General features: G+C 46.9%; 1 protein-coding gene across 1 annotated transcript in view; it reads right to left on the bottom strand.

Moving 5' to 3' along the window:
- The window catches only part of cfap54 (cilia and flagella associated protein 54), a 1,315,566-nt gene that overhangs the window by 1,235,919 nt on the left and 56,149 nt on the right, over positions 1–23,498 (bottom strand). The window contains exon 6 of the mRNA XM_069909968.1: positions 21,763–21,906. Coding sequence (XP_069766069.1) covers positions 21,763–21,906 — 144 coding nt within the window. The remainder of the gene's footprint in view (positions 1–21,762; positions 21,907–23,498) is intronic.

Below are 23,498 nucleotides of genomic sequence, written 5' to 3' on the forward strand. Positions count from 1 at the left end.
GGGGTTTCTACGAGGCTCTAAAGGCTGTGTACGGCCCCTCACCCCAAGTCCAAAGCCCGCTGCGCAGCTCAGACGGCAAAGTCCTCCTCAGCGACAAGATCTCCATCCTCAACCGATGGTCAGAACACTTCCAATCTCTTTTCAGTACCAACCGCTCAGTCCAAGATTCCGCCCTGCTCCAGCTCCCTCAACAGCCCCTAAGGCTAGAGCTGGATGAGGTTCCCACCCTGGATGAGACATATAAGGCAATCGAACAACTGAAAAGTGGCAAAGCAGCAGGTATGGATGGAATCCCCCCAGAAGTCTGGAAGGCTGGCGGCAAAACTCTGCATGCCAAACTGCATGAGTTTTTCAAGCTTTGTTGGGACCAAGGTAAACTGCCTCAGGATCTTCGTGATGCCACCATCATCACCCTGTACAAAAACAAAGGCGAGAAATCAGACTGCTCAAACTACAGGGGAATCACGTTGCTCTCCATTGCAGGCAAAATCTTCGCTAGGATTCTACTAAATAGAATAATACCTAGTGTCGCTGAGAATATTCTCCCAGAATCACAGTGCGGCTTTCGCGCAAACAGAAGAACCACTGACATGGTCTTTGCCCTCAGACAGCTCCAAGAAAAGTGCAGAGAACAAAACAAAGGACTCTACATCACCTTTGTTGACCTCACCAAAGCCTTCGACACCGTGAGCAGGAAAGGGCTTTGGCAAATACTAGAGCGCATCGGATGTCCCCCAAAGTTCCTCAACATGATTATCCAACTGCACGAAAACCAACAAGGTCGGGTCAGATACAGCAATGAGCTCTCTGAACCCTTCTCCATTAACAATGGCGTGAAGCAAGGCTGTGTTCTCGCACCAACCCTCTTTTCAATCTTCTTCAGCATGATGCTGAACCAAGCCATGAAAGACCCCAACAATGAAGACGCTGTTTACATCCGGTACCGCACGGATGGCAGTCTCTTCAATCTGAGGCGCCTGCAAGCTCACACCAAGACACAAGAGAAACTTGTCCGTGAACTACTCTTTGCAGATGATGCCGCTTTAGTTGCCCATTCAGAGCCAGCTCTTCAGCGCTTGACGTCCTGCTTTGCGGAAACTGCCAAAATGTTTGGCCTGGAAGTCAGCCTGAAGAAAACTGAGGTCCTCCATCAGCCAGCTCCCCACCATGACTACCAGCCCCCCCACATCTCCATCGGGCACACAAAACTCAAAACGGTCAACCAGTTTACCTATCTCGGCTGCACCATTTCATCAGATGCAAGGATCGACAATGAGATAGACAACAGACTCGCCAAGGCAAATAGCGCCTTTGGAAGACTACACAAAAGAGTCTGGAAAAACAACCAACTGAAAAACCTCACAAAGATAAGCGTATACAGAGCCGTTGTCATACCCACACTCCTGTTCGGCTCCGAATCATGGGTCCTCTACCGGCACCACCTACGGCTCCTAGAACGCTTCCACCAGCGTTGTCTCCGCTCCATCCTCAACATCCATTGGAGCGCTCACACCCCTAACGTCGAGGTACTCGAGATGGCAGAGGTCGACAGCATCGAGTCCACGCTGCTGAAGATCCAGCTGCGCTGGATGGGTCACGTCTCCAGAATGGAGGACCATCGCCTTCCCAAGATCGTATTATATGGCGAGCTCTCCACTGGCCACCGTGACAGAGGTGCACCAAAGAAAAGGTACAAGGACTGCCTAAAGAAATCTCTTGGTGCCTGCCACATTGACCACCGCCAGTGGGCTGATAACGCCTCAAACCGTGCATCTTGGCGCCTCACAGTTTGGCGGGCAGCAGCCTCCTTTGAAGAAGACCGCAGAGCCCACCTCACTGACAAAAGGCAAAGGAGGAAAAACCCAACACCCAACCCCAACCAACCAATTTTCCCTTGCAACCGCTGCAATCGTGTCTGCCTGTCCCGCATCGGACTGGTCAGCCACAAACGAGCCTGCAGCTGACGTGGACTTTTTTACCCCCTCCATAAATCTTCGTCCGCAAAGCCAAGCCAAAGAAGAAGACCTACCAACACTTGTCACATCCCCAAGATCTTTTACCATAGCACTACCTACCAACACTCGTCACATTCCCCTGATCTTTTACGACAGCACTACCTACCAACACTCGTCACATCCCCCTGATCTTTTACTACAGCACTACCTACCAACACTTGTCACATCACCCTGATCTTTTACCATAGAACTAGTCCAACACTAGTCACATCCCCCTGATCTTTTACTACAGCACTACCTCCCAACACTAGTCACATCCCCCTGTACTTTTACCATAGCACTACCTACCAACACTTGACACATCCCCCTGATCTTTTACTAAAGCACAACCTACCAACACTAGTCACATCCCCCTGATCTTTTACGAGAGCACTACCTACCAACACTAGTCACATCCCCCTGATCTTTTACGACAGCACTACCTACCAACACTAGTCACATCCCCCTGATCTTTTACTACTGCACTACCTACCAACACTAGTCACATCCCCCTGATCTTTTACGACAGCACTACCTACCAACACTTGTCACATCCCCAAGATCTTTTAGCATAGCACTACTACCAACACTCGTCACGTCCCCCTGATCTTTTACGACAGCACTACCTACCAACACGAGTCACATCCCACTGATCTTTTACTACAGCACTACCTAGCAACACTAGTCACATCCCCCTGATCTTTTACCATAGAACTAGTCCAACACTAGTCACATCCCCCTGATCTTTTACTACAGCACTACCTACCAACACTAGTCACATCCCCCTGTACTTTTACCATAGCACTACCTACCAACACTTGTCACATCCCCCTGATCTTTTACTATAGCACAACCTACCAACACTAGTCACATCCCCCTGATCTTTTACGACAGCACTACCTACCAACACTAGTCACATCCCCCTGATCTTTTACCATAGCACAACCTACCAACACTTGTCACATACCCCTGATCTTTTACCATAGCACTACCTACCAACACTAGTCTCATCCCCTGATCTTTTACGACAGCACTACCTACCAACACTAGTCACATCACCCTGATCTTTTACCATAGCACAACCTACCAACTCTAGTCACATCCCCCTGATCTTTTACCATAGCACTACCTACCAACACTAGTCACATCCCCCTGATCTATTACGACAGCACTACCTACCAACACTAGTCACATCCGCCTGATCTTTTACTACAGCACTACCTACCAACACTAGTCACATCCCACTGTACTTTTACCATAGCACTACCTACCAACACTTGTCACATACCCCTAATCTTTTACTATAGCACTACCTACCAACACTAGTCACATACCCTTGATCTTTTACGACAGCACTACCTACCAACACTAGTCACATCCGGAAGATCTTTTACTATAGCACTACCTACCAACACTAGTCACATACCCTTGATCTTTTACGACAGCACTACCTACCAACACTAGTCACATCCCGAAGATCTTTTACCATAGCATTACCTACCAACACTTGTCACATCCCCCTGATCTTTTACTATAGCACTACCTACCAACACTAGTCACATACCCTTGATCTTTTACGACAGCACTACCTACCAACACTAGTCACATCCCGAAGATCTTTTACTATAGCACTACCTACCAACACTAGTCACATACCCTTGATCTTTTACGACAGCACTACCTACCAACACTAGTCACATCCCGAAGATCTTTTACTATAGCACTACCTACCAACACTAGTCACATACCCTTGATCTTTTACGACAGCACTACCTACCAACACTAGTCACATCCCGAAGATCTTTTACCATAGCACTACCTACCAACACTTGTCACATCCCCCTGATCTTTTACCATAGCACTACCTACCAACACTAGTCACATCCCCCTGATCTTTTACGACAGAACTACCTACCAACACTAGTCACATCCCCCAGATCTTTTACTACTGCACTACCTACCAACACTTGTCACATACCCCTGATCTTTTACTATTGCACAACCAACCAACACTAGTCACATCCCCCTGATCTTATACGACAGCACGACCTACCAACACTTGTCACATCCCCCTGATCTTTTACCATAGCACTACCTACCAACACAAGTCACATCCCCCTGATCTTTTACGACAGCACTACCTACCAACACTAGTCACATCCCCCTGATCTCTTACCAAAGCCCTTTCTACCAACACTTGTCACATCCCCCTGATCTTTTACCATAGCACTACCTACCAACACTAGTCTCATCCCCGATCTTTTACGAAAGCACAACCTACCAACACTAGTCACATCCCCCTGATCTTTTACCATAGCACTACCTACCAACTCTACTCATATCCCCCTGATATTTTACCACAGTACTACCTACCAACAATAGTCATATCCCCCTGATCTTTTACCATAGCACTACCTACCAACACTAGTCACATCCCCCTGATCTTTTATGACAGAACTACCTACCAACACTAGTCACATCCCCCTGATCTTTTACTACAGCACTACCTACCAACACTAGTCACATCCCCCTGTACTTTTACCATAGCACTACCTACCAACACTTGTCACATCCCCCTGATCTTTTACTATAGCACAACCTACCAACACTAGTCACATTCCCCTGATCTTTTACGACAGCACTACCTACCAACTCTAGTCACATCCCCCTGATCTTTTACCACAGCACTACCTACCAACAATAGTCACATCCCCTGAACTTTTACGACAGCACTACCTGCCAACACGAGTCACATCCCACTGATCTTTTACTACAGCACTACCTAGCAACACTTGTCACATCCCCCTGATCTTTTACCATAGAACTAGTCCAACACTAGTCACATCCCCCTGATCTTTTACTACAGCACTACCTACCAACACTAGTCACATCCCCCTGTACTTTTACCATAGCACTACCTACCAACACTTGTCACATCCCCCTGATCTTTTACTATAGCACAACCTACCAACACTAGTCACATCCCCCTGATCTTTTACGACAGCACTACCTACCAACACTAGTCACATCCCCCTGATCTTTTACCATAGCCCTTTCTACCAACACTTGTCACATCCCCCTGATCTTTTACCATAGCACTACCTACCAACACTAGTCTCATCCCCTGATCTTTTACGACAGCACTACCTACCAACACTAGTCACATCCCCCTGATCTTTTACCATAGCACAACCTACCAACTCTAGTCACATCCCCCTGATCTTTTACCATAGCACTACCTACCAACACTAGTCACATCCCCCTGATCTTTTACGACAGCACTACCTACCAACACTAGTCACATCCGCCTGATCTTTTACTACAGCACTACCTACCAACACTAGTCACATCCCACTGTACTTTTACCATAGCACTACCTACCAACACTTGTCACATCCCCCTGATCTTTTACTATAGCACTACCTACCAACACTAGTCACATACCCTTGATCTTTTACTACAGCACTACTTCCCCACACAAGTCACATCCACCTCATCTTATACAACAACAATACCTACCAACACTAGACACATCCCCCTGATCATTTACCACAGCACAACCTATCATAACTGGTCACATCCCCCTGATCTTTTACTACAGCACTACCTACCAACACTAGTCACAACCCCCTGATCTTTTACCACTGCAGTACCTACGAACAATAGTCACATCCCCCTGATCTTTTACTACAACACAACCTATCATCACTGGTCATATCCCCCTGATCTTTTACCTCAGCACTACCAACCAATACTAGTCACATCGCCCTGTTATTTTACTACAGCACGACCTACCAACACTAGTCACAACCCCCTGATCTTTTACTGCAACATTACCAACCAACCCTAGTCACATTCCCCTGATCTTTTACCAATCTGAGGCGCCTGCAAGCTCACACCAAGACACAAGAGAAACTTGTCCGTGAACTACTCTTTGCAGACGATGCCGCTTTAGTTGCCCAATCAGAGCCAGCTCTTCAGCGCTGCTTTGCGGAAACTGCCAATATGTTTGGCCTGGAAGTCAGCCTGAAGAAAACTGAGGTCCTCCATCAGCCAGCTCCCCACCATGACTACCAGCCCCCCCACATCTCCATCGGGCACACAAAACTCAAAACGGTCAACCAGTTTACCTATCTCGGCTGCACCATTTCATCAGATGCAAGGATCGACAATGAGATAGACAACAGACTCGCCAAGGCAAATAGCGCCTTTGGAAGACTACACAAAAGAGTCTGGAAAAACAACCAACTGAAAAACCTCACAAAGATAAGCGTTTACAGAGCCGTTGTCATACCCACACTCCTGTTCCAATTCATGGATCCTCTACCGGCACCACCTACGGCTCCTAGAACACTTCCACCAGCGTTGTCTCCGCTCCATCCTCAACATCCATTGGAGCGCTTTCATCCCTAACGTCGAAGTACTCGAGATGGCAGAGGTCGACAGCATCGAGTCCACGCTGCTGAAGATCCAGCTGCTCTGGATGGGTCACGTCTCCAGAATGGAGGACCATCGCCTTCCCAAGATCGTGTTATATGGTGAGCTCTCCACTGGCCACCGTGACAGAGTTGCACCAAAGAAAAGGTACAGGACTGCCTAAAGAAATCTCTTGGTGCCTGCCACATTGACCACCGCCAGTGGGCTGATAACGCCTCAAACCGTGTATCTTGGCGCTTCACAGTTTGGCGGGCAGCAACCTCCTTTGATGAAGACCGCAGAGCCCACCTCACTGACAAAAGGCAAAGGAGGAAAAACCCAACACCCAACCCCAACCAACCAATTTTCCTCTGCAGCCGCTGCAACCGTGTCTGCCTGTCCTGCATCGGACTTGTCAGCCACAAACGAGCCTGCAGCTGACGTGGACTTTTATCCCCTCCATAAATCTTCGTCCGCGAAGCCAAGCCAAAGAAACCTACCCACGCTAGTCACATGCACCAGATCTTGTACTACAACAATTCCTCCCAACACTAGACACATCCCCCTGATCATTTACCACAGCACAACCTATCATCACTGGACACATCCCCCTGATCTTTTATCTCAGCACTACCTACCAATACTAGTCACATCCCCCTGTTCTTTTACTGCAACATTACCAACCAACACTAGTCACATCCCCCTGATATTTTACCACCGCAGAACCTACCCACACTAGTCACATCCACCTGATCTTGTACGACAACAATACCTACCAACACTAGACACATCCCCCTGATCATTTACCACAGCACAACCTATCATCACTTGTCACATCTCCCTGATCTTTTACTGCAAAACTTGTCACATCCCCCTGATCTTTTACCACTGCAGTACCTACGAACACTAGTCACATCCACCTGATCTTTTACTACACCACTACCTACCATCACTGGTCACATCCACCTGATCTTTTACTACACCACTACCTACCATCAATAATCACATACCCCTGATCTTTTACTGCAACATTACCTACCCACACTATTCACATCCCCTTGTACTTTTACCATAGCACTACCAACCAGCACTAGACACATCCCCCTGATCATTTACCACAGCACAACCTATCATCACTGGTCACATCCACAAGACCTTTTACTACAACACTACCTACCATCACTGGTCACAACCCCCTGATCTTTAATACAACACTACCTACCAACACGAGTCACATTCCCCTGTTCTTTTACTACAGCACTACCTACCAACACTAGTCACATCCCCCTGATCTTTTTCCACTGCAGTACCAACCCACACTAGTCACATCCCCCTGATCTTTAACTACAGCACTACCTACCAACACTAGTCACATCCCCCTGATCTTTTACCACTGCAGTACCAACCCACACGAGTCACAACCACCTGATCTTGTACTACAACAACACCTAACAACACTGGACACATCCCCCTGATCATTTACCACAGCACAACCTATCATCACTGGTCACATCCCCCTGTTCTTTTACTACAACACTAACTACCAACACGAGTCACATTCCCCTGTTCTTTTACTACAGCACTACCTACCAACACGAGTCACATTCCCCTGTTCTTTTACTACAGCACTACCTACCAACACTAGTCACAACCCCCTGATCATTTACTGTAACACTACCAACCCACACGAGTCACATCCACCTGATCTTGTACTACAACAATACCTACCAACACGAGACACATCCCCCTGATCATTTACCACAGCACAACCTATCATCACTGGTCACATCCCCCTGATCTTTTACCACTACAGTACCTACCCACACTTGTTATATCCACATGATCTTGTACTACTACAATACCTACCAACACCAGACACATCCCCCTGATCTTTTACTACAACACTGCGAGCTCTCCACTGGCCACCGTGACAGAGGTGCACCAAAGAAAAGGTACAAGGACTGCCTAAAGAAATCTCTTGGTGCCTGCCACATTGACCACCGCCAGTGGGCTGATAACGCCTCAAACCGTGCATCTTGGCGCCTCACAGTTTGGCGGGCAGCAACCTCCTTCGAAGAAGACCGCAGAGCCCACCTCACTGACAAAAGGCAAAGGAGGAAAAACCCAACACCCAACCCCAACCAACCAATTTTCCCCTGCAACCGCTGCAACCGTGTCTGCCTGTCCCGCATCGGACTTGTCAGCCACAAACGAGCCTGCAGCTGACGTGGACTTTTTACCCCCTCCATAAATCTTCGTCCGCGAAGCCAAGCCAAAGAAGAAAGAAGAAAGAAGACCTACCATCAATAGGCACATCTCCCTAATCTTTAATACAACACTACCTACCCACACTAGTCACATCCCCCTGATCTTTTACTACAGCACTACCTACCAACACTAGTCACATCCCCCTGTACTTTTACCATAGCACTACCTACCAACACTTGTCACATCCCCCTGATCTTTTACTATAGCACAACCTACCAACACTAGTCACATTCCCCTGATCTTTTACGACAGCACTACCTACCAACTCTAGTCACATCCCCCTGATCTTTTACCACAGCACTACCTACCAACAATAGTCACATCCCCTGAACTTTTACGACAGCACTACCTGCCAACACGAGTCACATCCCACTGATCTTTTACTACAGCACTACCTACCAACACTTGTCACATCCCCCTGATCTTTTACCATAGAACTAGTCCAACACTAGTCACATCCCCCTGATCTTTTACCATAGCACTACCTACCAACTCTAGTCACATCCCCCTGATCTTTAATCCTGGGCAAGCATGGCGTCGGCAAGTGCAACGACAATGGGCGCCTCCTGTTGGAGCTCTGCGCAGAATAGCGGCTTGTCATGACAAACACCCTTTTTCAGCAGAGGGACAGCTTTAAGACCACCTGGATGCATCCCCGATCCAAACACTGGCACCTCCTGGACTACATCCTGGTGCGAGAAAGTGACAAACAAGATGTGCTCCACACCAGGGTCATGCCTAGCGCGGAATGCCACACTGACCACCGGCTGGTTCGCTGCAAGCTCAACCTTCACTTCAAGCCAAAGCCCAGGAACAATAAAGCCCCCAGAAAGAGGTTCAATGTTGGAAAACTGCAGTCAGTCGAAGCGAGAGGAAACTTCCAGGCAAACCTCAAAGCAAAGCTCGACGTTGCAACCCGCCTCACGGACCTGTCCCCTGAAACCCTCTGGGATCAGTTGAAGGCTACCATACTGCAATGCACTGAAGAGGTACTGGGCTTCTCCTCCAGGAAAAACAAGGACTGGTTTGACGAAAACAGCCAGGAAATCCAGGAGCTGCTGGCAAAGAAGCGAGCTGCCCACCAGGCTCACCTTACAAAGCCGTCCTGTCCAGAGAAGAAACAAGCCTTCCGTCGCGCATGCAGCCATCTTCAGCGCAAACTCCGGGAGATCCAAAATGAGTGGTGGACTAGACTCGCCAAACGAACACAGCTCAGCGCGGACATTGGCGACTTCAGGCGTTTCTACGAGGCTCTAAAGGCTGTGTACGGCCCCTCACCCCAAGTCCAAAGCCCGCTGCGCAGCTCAGACGGCAAAGTCCTCCTCAGCGACAAGATCTCCATCCTCAACCGATGGTCAGAACACTTCCAATCTCTTTTCAGTACCAACCGCTCAGTCCAAGATTCCGCCCTGCTCCAGCTCCCTCAACAGCCCCTAAGGCTAGAGCTGGATGAGGTTCCCACCCTGGATGAGACATATAAGGCAATCGAACAACTGAAAAGTGGCAAAGCAGCAGGTATGGATGGAATCCCCCCAGAAGTCTGGAAGGCTGGCGGCAAAACTCTGCATGCCAAACTGCATGAGTTTTTCAAGCTTTGTTGGGACCAAGGTAAACTGCCTCAGGATCTTCGTGATGCCACCATCATCACCCTGTACAAAAACAAAGGCGAGAAATCAGACTGCTCAAACTACAGGGGAATCACGTTGCTCTCCATTGCAGGCAAAATCTTCGCTAGGATTCTACTAAATAGAATAATACCTAGTGTCGCTGAGAATATTCTCCCAGAATCACAGTGCGGCTTTCGCGCAAACAGAAGAACCACTGACATGGTCTTTGCCCTCAGACAGCTCCAAGAAAAGTGCAGAGAACAAAACAAAGGACTCTACATCACCTTTGTTGACCTCACCAAAGCCTTCGACACCGTGAGCAGGAAAGGGCTTTGGCAAATACTAGAGCGCATCGGATGTCCCCCAAAGTTCCTCAACATGATTATCCAACTGCACGAAAACCAACAAGGTCGGGTCAGATACAGCAATGAGCTCTCTGAACCCTTCTCCATTAACAATGGCGTGAAGCAAGGCTGTGTTCTCGCACCAACCCTCTTTTCAATCTTCTTCAGCATGATGCTGAACCAAGCCATGAAAGACCCCAACAATGAAGACGCTGTTTACATCCGGTACCGCACGGATGGCAGTCTCTTCAATCTGAGGCGCCTGCAAGCTCACACCAAGACACAAGAGAAACTTGTCCGTGAACTACTCTTTGCAGATGATGCCGCTTTAGTTGCCCATTCAGAGCCAGCTCTTCAGCGCTTGACGTCCTGCTTTGCGGAAACTGCCAAAATGTTTGGCCTGGAAGTCAGCCTGAAGAAAACTGAGGTCCTCCATCAGCCAGCTCCCCACCATGACTACCAGCCCCCCCACATCTCCATCGGGCACACAAAACTCAAAACGGTCAACCAGTTTACCTATCTCGGCTGCACCATTTCATCAGATGCAAGGATCGACAATGAGATAGACAACAGACTCGCCAAGGCAAATAGCGCCTTTGGAAGACTACACAAAAGAGTCTGGAAAAACAACCAACTGAAAAACCTCACAAAGATAAGCGTATACAGAGCCGTTGTCATACCCACACTCCTGTTCGGCTCCGAATCATGGGTCCTCTACCGGCACCACCTACGGCTCCTAGAACGCTTCCACCAGCGTTGTCTCCGCTCCATCCTCAACATCCATTGGAGCGCTCACACCCCTAACGTCGAGGTACTCGAGATGGCAGAGGTCGACAGCATCGAGTCCACGCTGCTGAAGATCCAGCTGCGCTGGATGGGTCACGTCTCCAGAATGGAGGACCATCGCCTTCCCAAGATCGTATTATATGGCGAGCTCTCCACTGGCCACCGTGACAGAGGTGCACCAAAGAAAAGGTACAAGGACTGCCTAAAGAAATCTCTTGGTGCCTGCCACATTGACCACCGCCAGTGGGCTGATAACGCCTCAAACCGTGCATCTTGGCGCCTCACAGTTTGGCGGGCAGCAGCCTCCTTTGAAGAAGACCGCAGAGCCCACCTCACTGACAAAAGGCAAAGGAGGAAAAACCCAACACCCAACCCCAACCAACCAATTTTCCCTTGCAACCGCTGCAATCGTGTCTGCCTGTCCCGCATCGGACTGGTCAGCCACAAACGAGCCTGCAGCTGACGTGGACTTTTTTACCCCCTCCATAAATCTTCGTCCGCAAAGCCAAGCCAAAGAAGAAGACCTACCAACACTTGTCACATCCCCAAGATCTTTTACCATAGCACTACCTACCAACACTCGTCACATTCCCCTGATCTTTTACGACAGCACTACCTACCAACACTCGTCACATCCCCCTGATCTTTTACTACAGCACTACCTACCAACACTTGTCACATCACCCTGATCTTTTACCATAGAACTAGTCCAACACTAGTCACATCCCCCTGATCTTTTACTACAGCACTACCTCCCAACACTAGTCACATCCCCCTGTACTTTTACCATAGCACTACCTACCAACACTTGACACATCCCCCTGATCTTTTACTAAAGCACAACCTACCAACACTAGTCACATCCCCCTGATCTTTTACGAGAGCACTACCTACCAACACTAGTCACATCCCCCTGATCTTTTACGACAGCACTACCTACCAACACTAGTCACATCCCCCTGATCTTTTACTACTGCACTACCTACCAACACTAGTCACATCCCCCTGATCTTTTACGACAGCACTACCTACCAACACTTGTCACATCCCCAAGATCTTTTAGCATAGCACTACTACCAACACTCGTCACGTCCCCCTGATCTTTTACGACAGCACTACCTACCAACACGAGTCACATCCCACTGATCTTTTACTACAGCACTACCTAGCAACACTAGTCACATCCCCCTGATCTTTTACCATAGAACTAGTCCAACACTAGTCACATCCCCCTGATCTTTTACTACAGCACTACCTACCAACACTAGTCACATCCCCCTGTACTTTTACCATAGCACTACCTACCAACACTTGTCACATCCCCCTGATCTTTTACTATAGCACAACCTACCAACACTAGTCACATCCCCCTGATCTTTTACGACAGCACTACCTACCAACACTAGTCACATCCCCCTGATCTTTTACCATAGCCCTTTCTACCAACACTTGTCACATACCCCTGATCTTTTACCATAGCACTACCTACCAACACTAGTCTCATCCCCTGATCTTTTACGACAGCACTACCTACCAACACTAGTCACATCCCCCTGATCTTTTACCATAGCACAACCTACCAACTCTAGTCACATCCCCCTGATCTTTTACCATAGCACTACCTACCAACACTAGTCACATCCCCCTGATCTATTACGACAGCACTACCTACCAACACTAGTCACATCCGCCTGATCTTTTACTACAGCACTACCTACCAACACTAGTCACATCCCACTGTACTTTTACCATAGCACTACCTACCAACACTTGTCACATCCCCCTAATCTTTTACTATAGCACTACCTACCAACACTAGTCACATACCCTTGATCTTTTACGACAGCACTACCTACCAACACTAGTCACATCCGGAAGATCTTTTACTATAGCACTACCTACCAACACTAGTCACATACCCTTGATCTTTTACGACAGCACTACCTACCAACACTAGTCACATCCCGAAGATCTTTTACCATAGCATTACCTACCAACACTTGTCACATCCCCCTGATCTTTTACTATAGCACTACCTACCAACACTAGTCACATACCCTTGATCTTTTACGACAGCACTACCTACCAACACTAGTCACATCCCGAAGATCTTTTACTATAGCACTACCTACCAACACTAGTCACATACCCTTGATCTTTTACGACAGCACTACCTACCAACACTAGTCACATCCCGAAGATCTTTTACTATAGCACTACCTACCAACACTAGTCACATACCCTTGATCTTTTACGACAGCACTACCTACCAACACTAGTCACATCCCGAAGATCTTTTACCATAGCACTACCTACCAACACTTGTCACATCCCCCTGATCTTTTACCATAGCACTACCTACCAACACTAGTCACATCCCCCTGATCTTTTACGACAGAACTACCTACCAACACTAGTCACATCCCCCAGATCTTTTACTACTGCACTACCTACCAACACTTGTCACATACCCCTGATCTTTTACTATTGCACAACCAACCAACACTAGTCACATCCCCCTGATCTTATACGACAGCACGACCTACCAACACTTGTCACATCCCCCTGATCTTTTACCATAGCACTACCTACCAACACAAGTCACATCCCCCTGATCTTTTACGACAGCACTACCTACCAACACTAGTCACATCCCCCTGATCTCTTACCAAAGCCCTTTCTACCAACACTTGTCACATCCCCCTGATCTTTTACCATAGCACTACCTACCAACACTAGTCTCATCCCCGATCTTTTACGAAAGCACTACCTACCAACACTAGTCACATCCCCCTGATCTTTTACCATAGCACTACCTACCAACTCTACTCATATCCCCCTGATCTTTTACCACAGTACTACCTACCAACAATAGTCATATCCCCCTGATCTTTTACCATAGCACTACCTACCAACACTAGTCACATCCCCCTGATCTTTTATGACAGAACTACCTACCAACACTAGTCACATCCCCCTGATCTTTTACTACAGCACTACCTACCAACACTAGTCACATCCCCCTGTACTTTTACCATAGCACTACCTACCAACACTTGTCACATCCCCCTGATCTTTTACTATAGCACAACCTACCAACACTAGTCACATTCCCCTGATCTTTTACGACAGCACTACCTACCAACTCTAGTCACATCCCCCTGATCTTTTACCACAGCACTACCTACCAACAATAGTCACATCCCCTGAACTTTTACGACAGCACTACCTGCCAACACGAGTCACATCCCACTGATCTTTTACTACAGCACTACCTAGCAACACTTGTCACATCCCCCTGATCTTTTACCATAGAACTAGTCCAACACTAGTCACATCCCCCTGATCTTTTACTACAGCACTACCTACCAACACTAGTCACATCCCCCTGTACTTTTACCATAGCACTACCTACCAACACTTGTCACATCCCCCTGATCTTTTACTATAGCACAACCTACCAACACTAGTCACATCCCCCTGATCTTTTACGACAGCACTACCTACCAACACTAGTCACATCCCCCTGATCTTTTACCATAGCCCTTTCTACCAACACTTGTCACATCCCCCTGATCTTTTACCATAGCACTACCTACCAACACTAGTCTCATCCCCTGATCTTTTACGACAGCACTACCTACCAACACTAGTCACATCCCCCTGATCTTTTACCATAGCACAACCTACCAACTCTCGTCACATCCCCCTGATCTTTTACCATAGCACTACCTACCAACACTAGTCACATCCCCCTGATCTTTTACGACAGCACTACCTACCAACACTAGTCACATCCGCCTGATCTTTTACTACAGCACTACCTACCAACACTAGTCACATCCCACTGTACTTTTACCATAGCACTACCTACCAACACTTGTCACATCCCCCTGATCTTTTACTATAGCACTACCTACCAACACTAGTCACATACCCTTGATCTTTTACTACAGCACTACTTCCCCACACAAGTCACATCCACCTCATCTTATACAACAACAATACCTACCAACACTAGACACATCCCCCTGATCATTTACCACAGCACAACCTATCATAACTGGTCACATCCCCCTGATCTTTTACTACAGCACTACCTACCAACACTAGTCACAACCCCCTGATCTTTTACCACTGCAGTACCTACGAACAATAGTCACATCCCCCTGATCTTTTACTACAACACAACCTATCATCACTGGTCATATCCCCCTGATCTTTTACCTCAGCACTACCAACCAATACTAGTCACATCGCCCTGTTATTTTACTACAGCACGACCTACCAACACTAGTCACAACCCCCTGATCTTTTACTGCAACATTACCAACCAACCCTAGTCACATTCCCCTGATCTTTTACCAATCTGAGGCGCCTGCAAGCTCACACCAAGACACAAGAGAAACTTGTCCGTGAACTACTCTTTGCAGACGATGCCGCTTTAGTTGCCCAATCAGAGCCAGCTCTTCAGCGCTGCTTTGCGGAAACTGCCAATATGTTTGGCCTGGAAGTCAGCCTGAAGAAAACTGAGGTCCTCCATCAGCCAGCTCCCCACCATGACTACCAGCCCCCCCACATCTCCATCGGGCACACAAAACTCAAAACGGTCAACCAGTTTACCTATCTCGGCTGCACCATTTCATCAGATGCAAGGATCGACAATGAGATAGACAACAGACTCGCCAAGGCAAATAGCGCCTTTGGAAGACTACACAAAAGAGTCTGGAAAAACAACCAACTGAAAAACCTCACAAAGATAAGCGTTTACAGAGCCGTTGTCATACCCACACTCCTGTTCCAATTCATGGATCCTCTACCGGCACCACCTACGGCTCCTAGAACACTTCCACCAGCGTTGTCTCCGCTCCATCCTCAACATCCATTGGAGCGCTTTCATCCCTAACGTCGAAGTACTCGAGATGGCAGAGGTCGACAGCATCGAGTCCACGCTGCTGAAGATCCAGCTGCTCTGGATGGGTCACGTCTCCAGAATGGAGGACCATCGCCTTCCCAAGATCGTGTTATATGGTGAGCTCTCCACTGGCCACCGTGACAGAGTTGCACCAAAGAAAAGGTACAGGACTGCCTAAAGAAATCTCTTGGTGCCTGCCACATTGACCACCGCCAGTGGGCTGATAACGCCTCAAACCGTGTATCTTGGCGCTTCACAGTTTGGCGGGCAGCAACCTCCTTTGATGAAGACCGCAGAGCCCACCTCACTGACAAAAGGCAAAGGAGGAAAAACCCAACACCCAACCCCAACCAACCAATTTTCCTCTGCCGCCGCTGCAACCGTGTCTGCCTGTCCTGCATCGGACTTGTCAGCCACAAACGAGCCTGCAGCTGACGTGGACTTTTATCCCCTCCATAAATCTTCGTCCGCGAAGCCAAGCCAAAGAAACCTACCCACGCTAGTCACATGCACCAGATCTTGTACTACAACAATTCCTCCCAACACTAGACACATCCCCCTGATCATTTACCACAGCACAACCTATCATCACTGGACACATCCCCCTGATCTTTTATCTCAGCACTACCTACCAATACTAGTCACATCCCCCTGTTCTTTTACTGCAACATTACCAACCAACACTAGTCACATCCCCCTGATATTTTACCACCGCAGAACCTACCCACACTAGTCACATCCACCTGATCTTGTACGACAACAATACCTACCAACACTAGACACATCCCCCTGATCATTTACCACAGCACAACCTATCATCACTTGTCACATCTCCCTGATCTTTTACTGCAAAACTTGTCACATCCCCCTGATCTTTTACCACTGCAGTACCTACGAACACTAGTCACATCCACCTGATCTTTTACTACACCACTACCTACCATCACTGGTCACATCCACCTGATCTTTTACTACACCACTACCTACCATCAATAATCACATACCCCTGATCTTTTACTGCAACATTACCTACCCACACTATTCACATCCCCTTGTACTTTTACCATAGCACTACCAACCAGCACTAGACACATCCCCCTGATCATTTACCACAGCACAACCTATCATCACTGGTCACATCCACAAGACCTTTTACTACAACACTACCTACTATCACTGGTCACAACCCCCTGATCTTTAATACAACACTACCTACCAACACGAGTCACATTCCCCTGTTCTTTTACTACAGCACTACCTACCAACACTAGTCACATCCCCCTGATCTTTTACCACTGCAGTACCAACCCACACTAGTCACATCCCCCTGATCTTTAATACAACACTACCTACCCACACTAGTCACATCCCCCTGATCTTTTACTACAGCACTACCTACCATCACTAGTCACATTCCCCTGTTCTTTTACTACAGCACTACCTACCAACACTAGTCACAACCCACTCATCTTTTACTGCAACACTACCTACGAACACTCGTCACATCCCCCTGATCTTTTACCACTACAGTACCTACTCACACTAGTCATATCCACATGATCTTGTACTACTACAATACCTACCAACACAAGACACATCCCCCTGATATTTTACTGCAACATTACCTACCCACACTAGTCACATCCCCCTGATCTTTTACCATAGCACTACCTACCATCACTAGTCACATCCCCCTGATCTTTAACTACAGCACTACCTACCAACACTCATCACAACCCCCTGATCTTTTACTGCAACACTACCAACCAACACTAGTCACATTTCCCTGATCTTTTCCCACTGCAGTACCTACCCACACTAGACACATCCCACTGATATTTTACTACTGCAATACATACCAACACTAATCACATCCCCCTGTTCTTTTACTACAGCACTATCTACTATTGCAGGCAAAATCTTCGCTAGGATTCTCCTAAATAGAATAATACCTAGTGTCGCGAAAATGTTCTCCAAGAATCACAGTGCGGCTTTCGCGCAAACAGTGGAACTACTTACATGGTCTTTGCCTCAGACAGCTCCATGAAAAGTGCAAAGAACAAAACAAAGGACTCTACATCACCTTTGTTGACCTCACCAAAGCCTTCGACACCGTGATAAGGAAATGGCTTTGGCAAATACTAGAGCGCCTCGGATGCCCCCCAAAGTTCCTCAACATGGTTATCCAACTGCACGAAAACCAGCAAGGTCGGGTCAGATACAGCAATTAGCTCGCTGAACCCTTCTCCATTGACAATGGCGTGAAGCAAGGCTGCGTTCTCTCACCAACCCTCTTTTCAATCTTCTTCAGCATGATGCTGAAACAAGCCATGAAAGACCTCAACAATGAAGACGCTGTTTACATCTGGTACTGCACGGATGGCAGTCTCTTCAATCTGAGGCGCCTGCAAGCTCACACCAAGACACAAGAGCAACTTGTCCGTGAAGTATTCTTTGCAGGTAATGCCGCTTTAGTTGCCCATTCAGAGCCAGCTCTTTAGCGCGATGTCCTGTTTTGCGGAAACTGCCAAAATGTTTGGCCTGGAAGTCAGCCTGAATAAAACTGAGGTCCTCCATCAGCCAGCTCCCCACCATGATACCAGCCCCCCCACATCTCCATCGGGCACACAAAACTCAAAATAGTCAACCAGTTTACCTATCTCGGCTGCACCATTTCATCGGATGCAAGGATCGACGAAATAGACAACAGACTCGCCAAGGCAAATAGCGCCTTTGGAAGACTACACAAAAGAGTCTGGAAAAACAACCAACTGAAAAACCTCACAAAGATTAGCGTATAAAGAGCCGTTGTCATACCCACACTCCTGTTCGGCTCCGAATCATGGGTCCTCTACCGGCATCACCTACGGCTCCTAGAACGCTTCCACCAGTGTTGTCTCCACTCCATCTTCAACATTCATTGGAGCGACTTCATCCCTAACATCGAAGTACTCGAGATGGCAGAGGCCGACAGCGTCGAATCCACGCTGCTGAAGATCCAACTGCGCTGGATAGGTCACGTCTCCAGAATGGAGGACCATCGCCTTCCCAAGATCGTGTTATATGGCAAACTCTCCACTGGCCACTGTGACAGAGGTGCACCAAAGAAGAGGTACAAGGACTGCCTAAAGAAATCTCTTGGTGCCTGCCACATTGACAACCGCCAGTGGGCTGATATCGCCTCAAACCGTGCATCTTGGCGCCTCACAGTTCGGCGGGCAGCAACTTCCTTTGAAGAAGACCGCAGAGCCCACCTCATTGACAAAAGACAAAGGAGGAAAAACCCAACACCCAACCCCACCAACCAATTTTCCCCTGCAACTGCTGCAACCGTGTCCGCCTGTCCCGCATCGGACTTGTCAGCCACAAACGAGCCTTCAGCTGACGTGGACATTACCCCTCCATAAATCTTCGTCTGCGAAGCCAAGCCAAAGAAGACCTACCAACACTATTCATATCCCCCTGATCTTTTACCTCAGCACTACTTGCCAACACTAGTCACATCCCCCTGATCTTTTACTACAGCACTACCTACCAACACTAGACACATCCCCCGATCTTTTACCTCAGCATTACCTACCAATACTAGTCACATCCCCCTGTTCTTTTACTACAGCACTACCTACCCACACTAGTCACATCCCCCTGATCTTTTACTACAGCACTACCTATCAACATTAGTGACATCCCCCTGATCTTTTACCTTAGCACTACTTGCCAACACTAGTCACATCCCCCTGATCTTTTACCTTAGCACTACTTGCCAACACTAGTCACATCCCCCTGATCTTTTACTACAGCACTACCTATCAACACTACCTACCATCCACCTGATCTTTTACCACAGCACTACCTACCAACACTACCTACCATCCCCCTGATCTTTTACTACAGCACTACCTACCAACACTAGCCACATCCCACTGATCTTTTACCACAGCACTACCTACTAACACTACCTACCATCCCCCTGATCTTTTACTACAGCACTACCTACCAACACTAGCCATATCCCCCTGATCTTTTACCACAGCACTACCTACCAACACTACCTACCATCCCCCTGATTTCCAAAAAATCTAGTACAGTGCAGCATCATTGCAGAAGCAACTAAGTGTTTGGGTTTCAGGAGCTATGAATGTGGGCTTAAAAAAGAAAATGGTTCATTTTAATACTGCCAAGAGAGATGTGGAAGGTAACTTCTCTACCAACATGAAGCTTTGGCAGATGTAATTATCACTTGTTACGAGCCCAGAGGTCCCCAAACCCAGTGGCAATAGATATTCACCAAGACAAATGATTACTTACACAAATGTTGCTTTTAATTATCTTTAAACATGAAAACAGGATCTAACTGTCACTGACTACTATTAACTCAACTAACCTAACTTAACTCCCTTCTAATTCTAAGCGCACGTGTATGTAATGTGTGTGTACGTTTAGAAAAGTTCTTTGGTTCACAGTCTAATCTCACTTCTCATTCCTCCAAGTTCACTGGTTGCAGACAATTCTTAGACTGTGCACAGAATTTAACATTTATGAAGTTCACCAGGCTTTGGTGTTTGAAAGGTAAATGGTGATTGAAAGATAAATGGTTATCAGTCAGGAAGGTTCTTGTCAGTTTTCAGAGAGAGATTCGTTGTTCCTGGACACAAACTGATCTCTTTTAATCAGCCACATCAGTGACATGCCATAGAAACTTGCCCCATCAGGGTTTTCCAGATGATAACCTCTTTCTTTCAGGTCACCAGAGTTCCTTTTTGTTTCTCTTATTTCAAGTGAAACATTAGGCAGCCAGTCCTCTCCTCTTGTATGGACCTTAATGGCTTTGACCAGGCTGAACTAAGCACTTACAACCCATTTTCAAAATGGGGCTTTTCCACAATCTTGCCAGCTTGTCCTTTTCCAGTCCCAGCTGCTGCTGCTGCTGAACTCTAGCACTGCATAACTGTATTTTCTCTCTCTATCTATCTCAGAGAAAAGCCTGTTTTACTCTCTCTGCTTGCAAAGCCACCTGACCCTCTTAGAACAGCAACCTCCACAGACAGACTGCGGCTCTGAACCTAATCCAGTTCTTTCATCTGTGCTTTTCAAAACAAAAACCATTAGTGAAGTCTCTTGGGCACTCCCCAAAGTTTTTACAAAGGCCCCAGGAGCTACCCTGTCTGGCTTGAGCAGAGCTCCAGTATTTTAAATGAGATCAGTTCTGAAGCATTTGTATATGTCCAACACTAAAAAACCTTCCCCAATTTATCTCTCAAAAAACCTTTCTATATACAATACAACATAATGTCACACACTTAAAAAGTCTATATTTTTTTATCTAATTAAGTGTTCATTTTAAAAATGTCATTATGAGATGTAGTGTATTAAAAAATTAACATAAACAATGTTATATTTAGAGATTGTTTTGGTGCATTAAAATATATTACCTCCCCAAGTATGCCAGAGTTGCAGTCATAGTAACACTGACACACAGTTGTGTAAAGAGTGGCTCTCCATCTTAGATAGTGGACTGTCGAAAGTTGGGCAGATGATTCCATGCAGATGCTGGCCCACAGTACATACTCAAAGGCCTATTCAAATAAGACAGTTGTGAAACTGTTAGATTCTCGATATAACTACAAAGTAGACTATCCTACATTGTTTTCATGTGTTTATATCTACTGGACTGAAAATTTCCTGACTTTTAAGAAGTGCATAATTAAGCATTGTGTGACTTAGCCACAAGACACTAGAATTTAATTCAGCACTGCACATGTTCAATTTTTGCACCATTACTGTTATGCAAAGCACGTCCACATTTGCTTTGTGCAACATATAATGTTCCCAATTATTGTGAGGCTGGAGCTTGACAGCAAACCAATATCATACGGCATTGTAAATGATCCTTGTGCTCTTGGAATGGCACCAAGTCACCACTGCGTTATTTTGGAGTTTCCCATCAAAATGCCAGGGATAGTTCCCAAACATGGAAAGGAGTGAGCACGAGAATTCATCCACACTCACCTGCTGACTGCAAGGTCCAAAGTGCATAAAGTTATAGGGTACTGAACAGGCCCTTCGGCTTAACTTGTCTATGCTAACCAAGTTGGCATTCTAGCTAGTCAAATATTTACCCTTCTATCCAAATGTCTTTGGAATGCCATAATTTGGGTCTGCCTCTATAGACTAAAATGCCACAGAAGACAAAATAGCTATTAAGCCAATGGAGTCTGCTCCGCCAATGAATCACAAGCTGATCCATTTTCCCCACTCAGCCTCCATGCCCGGCCTTCATCCTTTGGCAGCTCATTCCAGATCCATGCTTCAGGTCTCTTGTAAATCTCTCCCCACTTACCAAAATCAATGCTCTCTCGCTCTAGATTCAGCTACCCTGGGACTGTGAGCATTCACTTTATCAATCCCCCTCATGATTTTATAAACCTCTATAAGCTCTTCTTTTCACTCAAGCCCTCGTCCCGGCCACATCCTGTTGGAGATAATACATATTTCTTGAGCCCATATAACGTCATTGTGCACAGATCTTTACCACTTAAGTGTCTCAGGAGATCTCACTTGCCCAGTGCCAACTCCCAAGATAACCATTAAGCAAGAGAGAAAGGATACTTTGTCAAGATGCTTTGCATCTCAGATCAGTGTTGGTTAGTTAAGTTAAGTAGCCAGGAGACAGCAACAAGACTAGCAGCATCTTAAGAATCACTGAGTGAGAAGTATAAGGAGAGTTATAGAATATGGAAACAAGCCTTTTGGTCTAACCTACCAAACATGACCCACCCACTCAATTCCACCTGCCTGCATTTGACCCATCCTATCCATATATCCGCCGTTCAATTATATAACTATATAACCATTTACAGAGCGGAAACAGGCCATATCGGCCCTTCGAGTCCGCACCAGTTCACTGAAACAACTCCACTAGCTCAACCCTCCCGCTCTCCGCCAATAACTTCAATAGTACCTGTCTCAACCATCTCCTCCATTCCATACATCCACCATCCATTGTGCAAGAAACATAGAGGCAGGTATAATGTAAGCAGCAATTTTGTGAAGAGCTTTGAGATCAGTGATGTGACTGAGGTCAAAGTATGGGCTTTGGTGATGTATTCAGGTTAAAGTGTTTTTTCCTTCTCTCTTGCAATAAGACATTGAATTTGGAAGCTAGGAG

The sequence above is a fragment of the Narcine bancroftii genome, chromosome 13 (genome assembly GCF_036971445.1).
Source record: "Narcine bancroftii isolate sNarBan1 chromosome 13, sNarBan1.hap1, whole genome shotgun sequence".
NCBI classification, from domain to species: Eukaryota; Metazoa; Chordata; class Chondrichthyes; order Torpediniformes; family Narcinidae; genus Narcine; species Narcine bancroftii.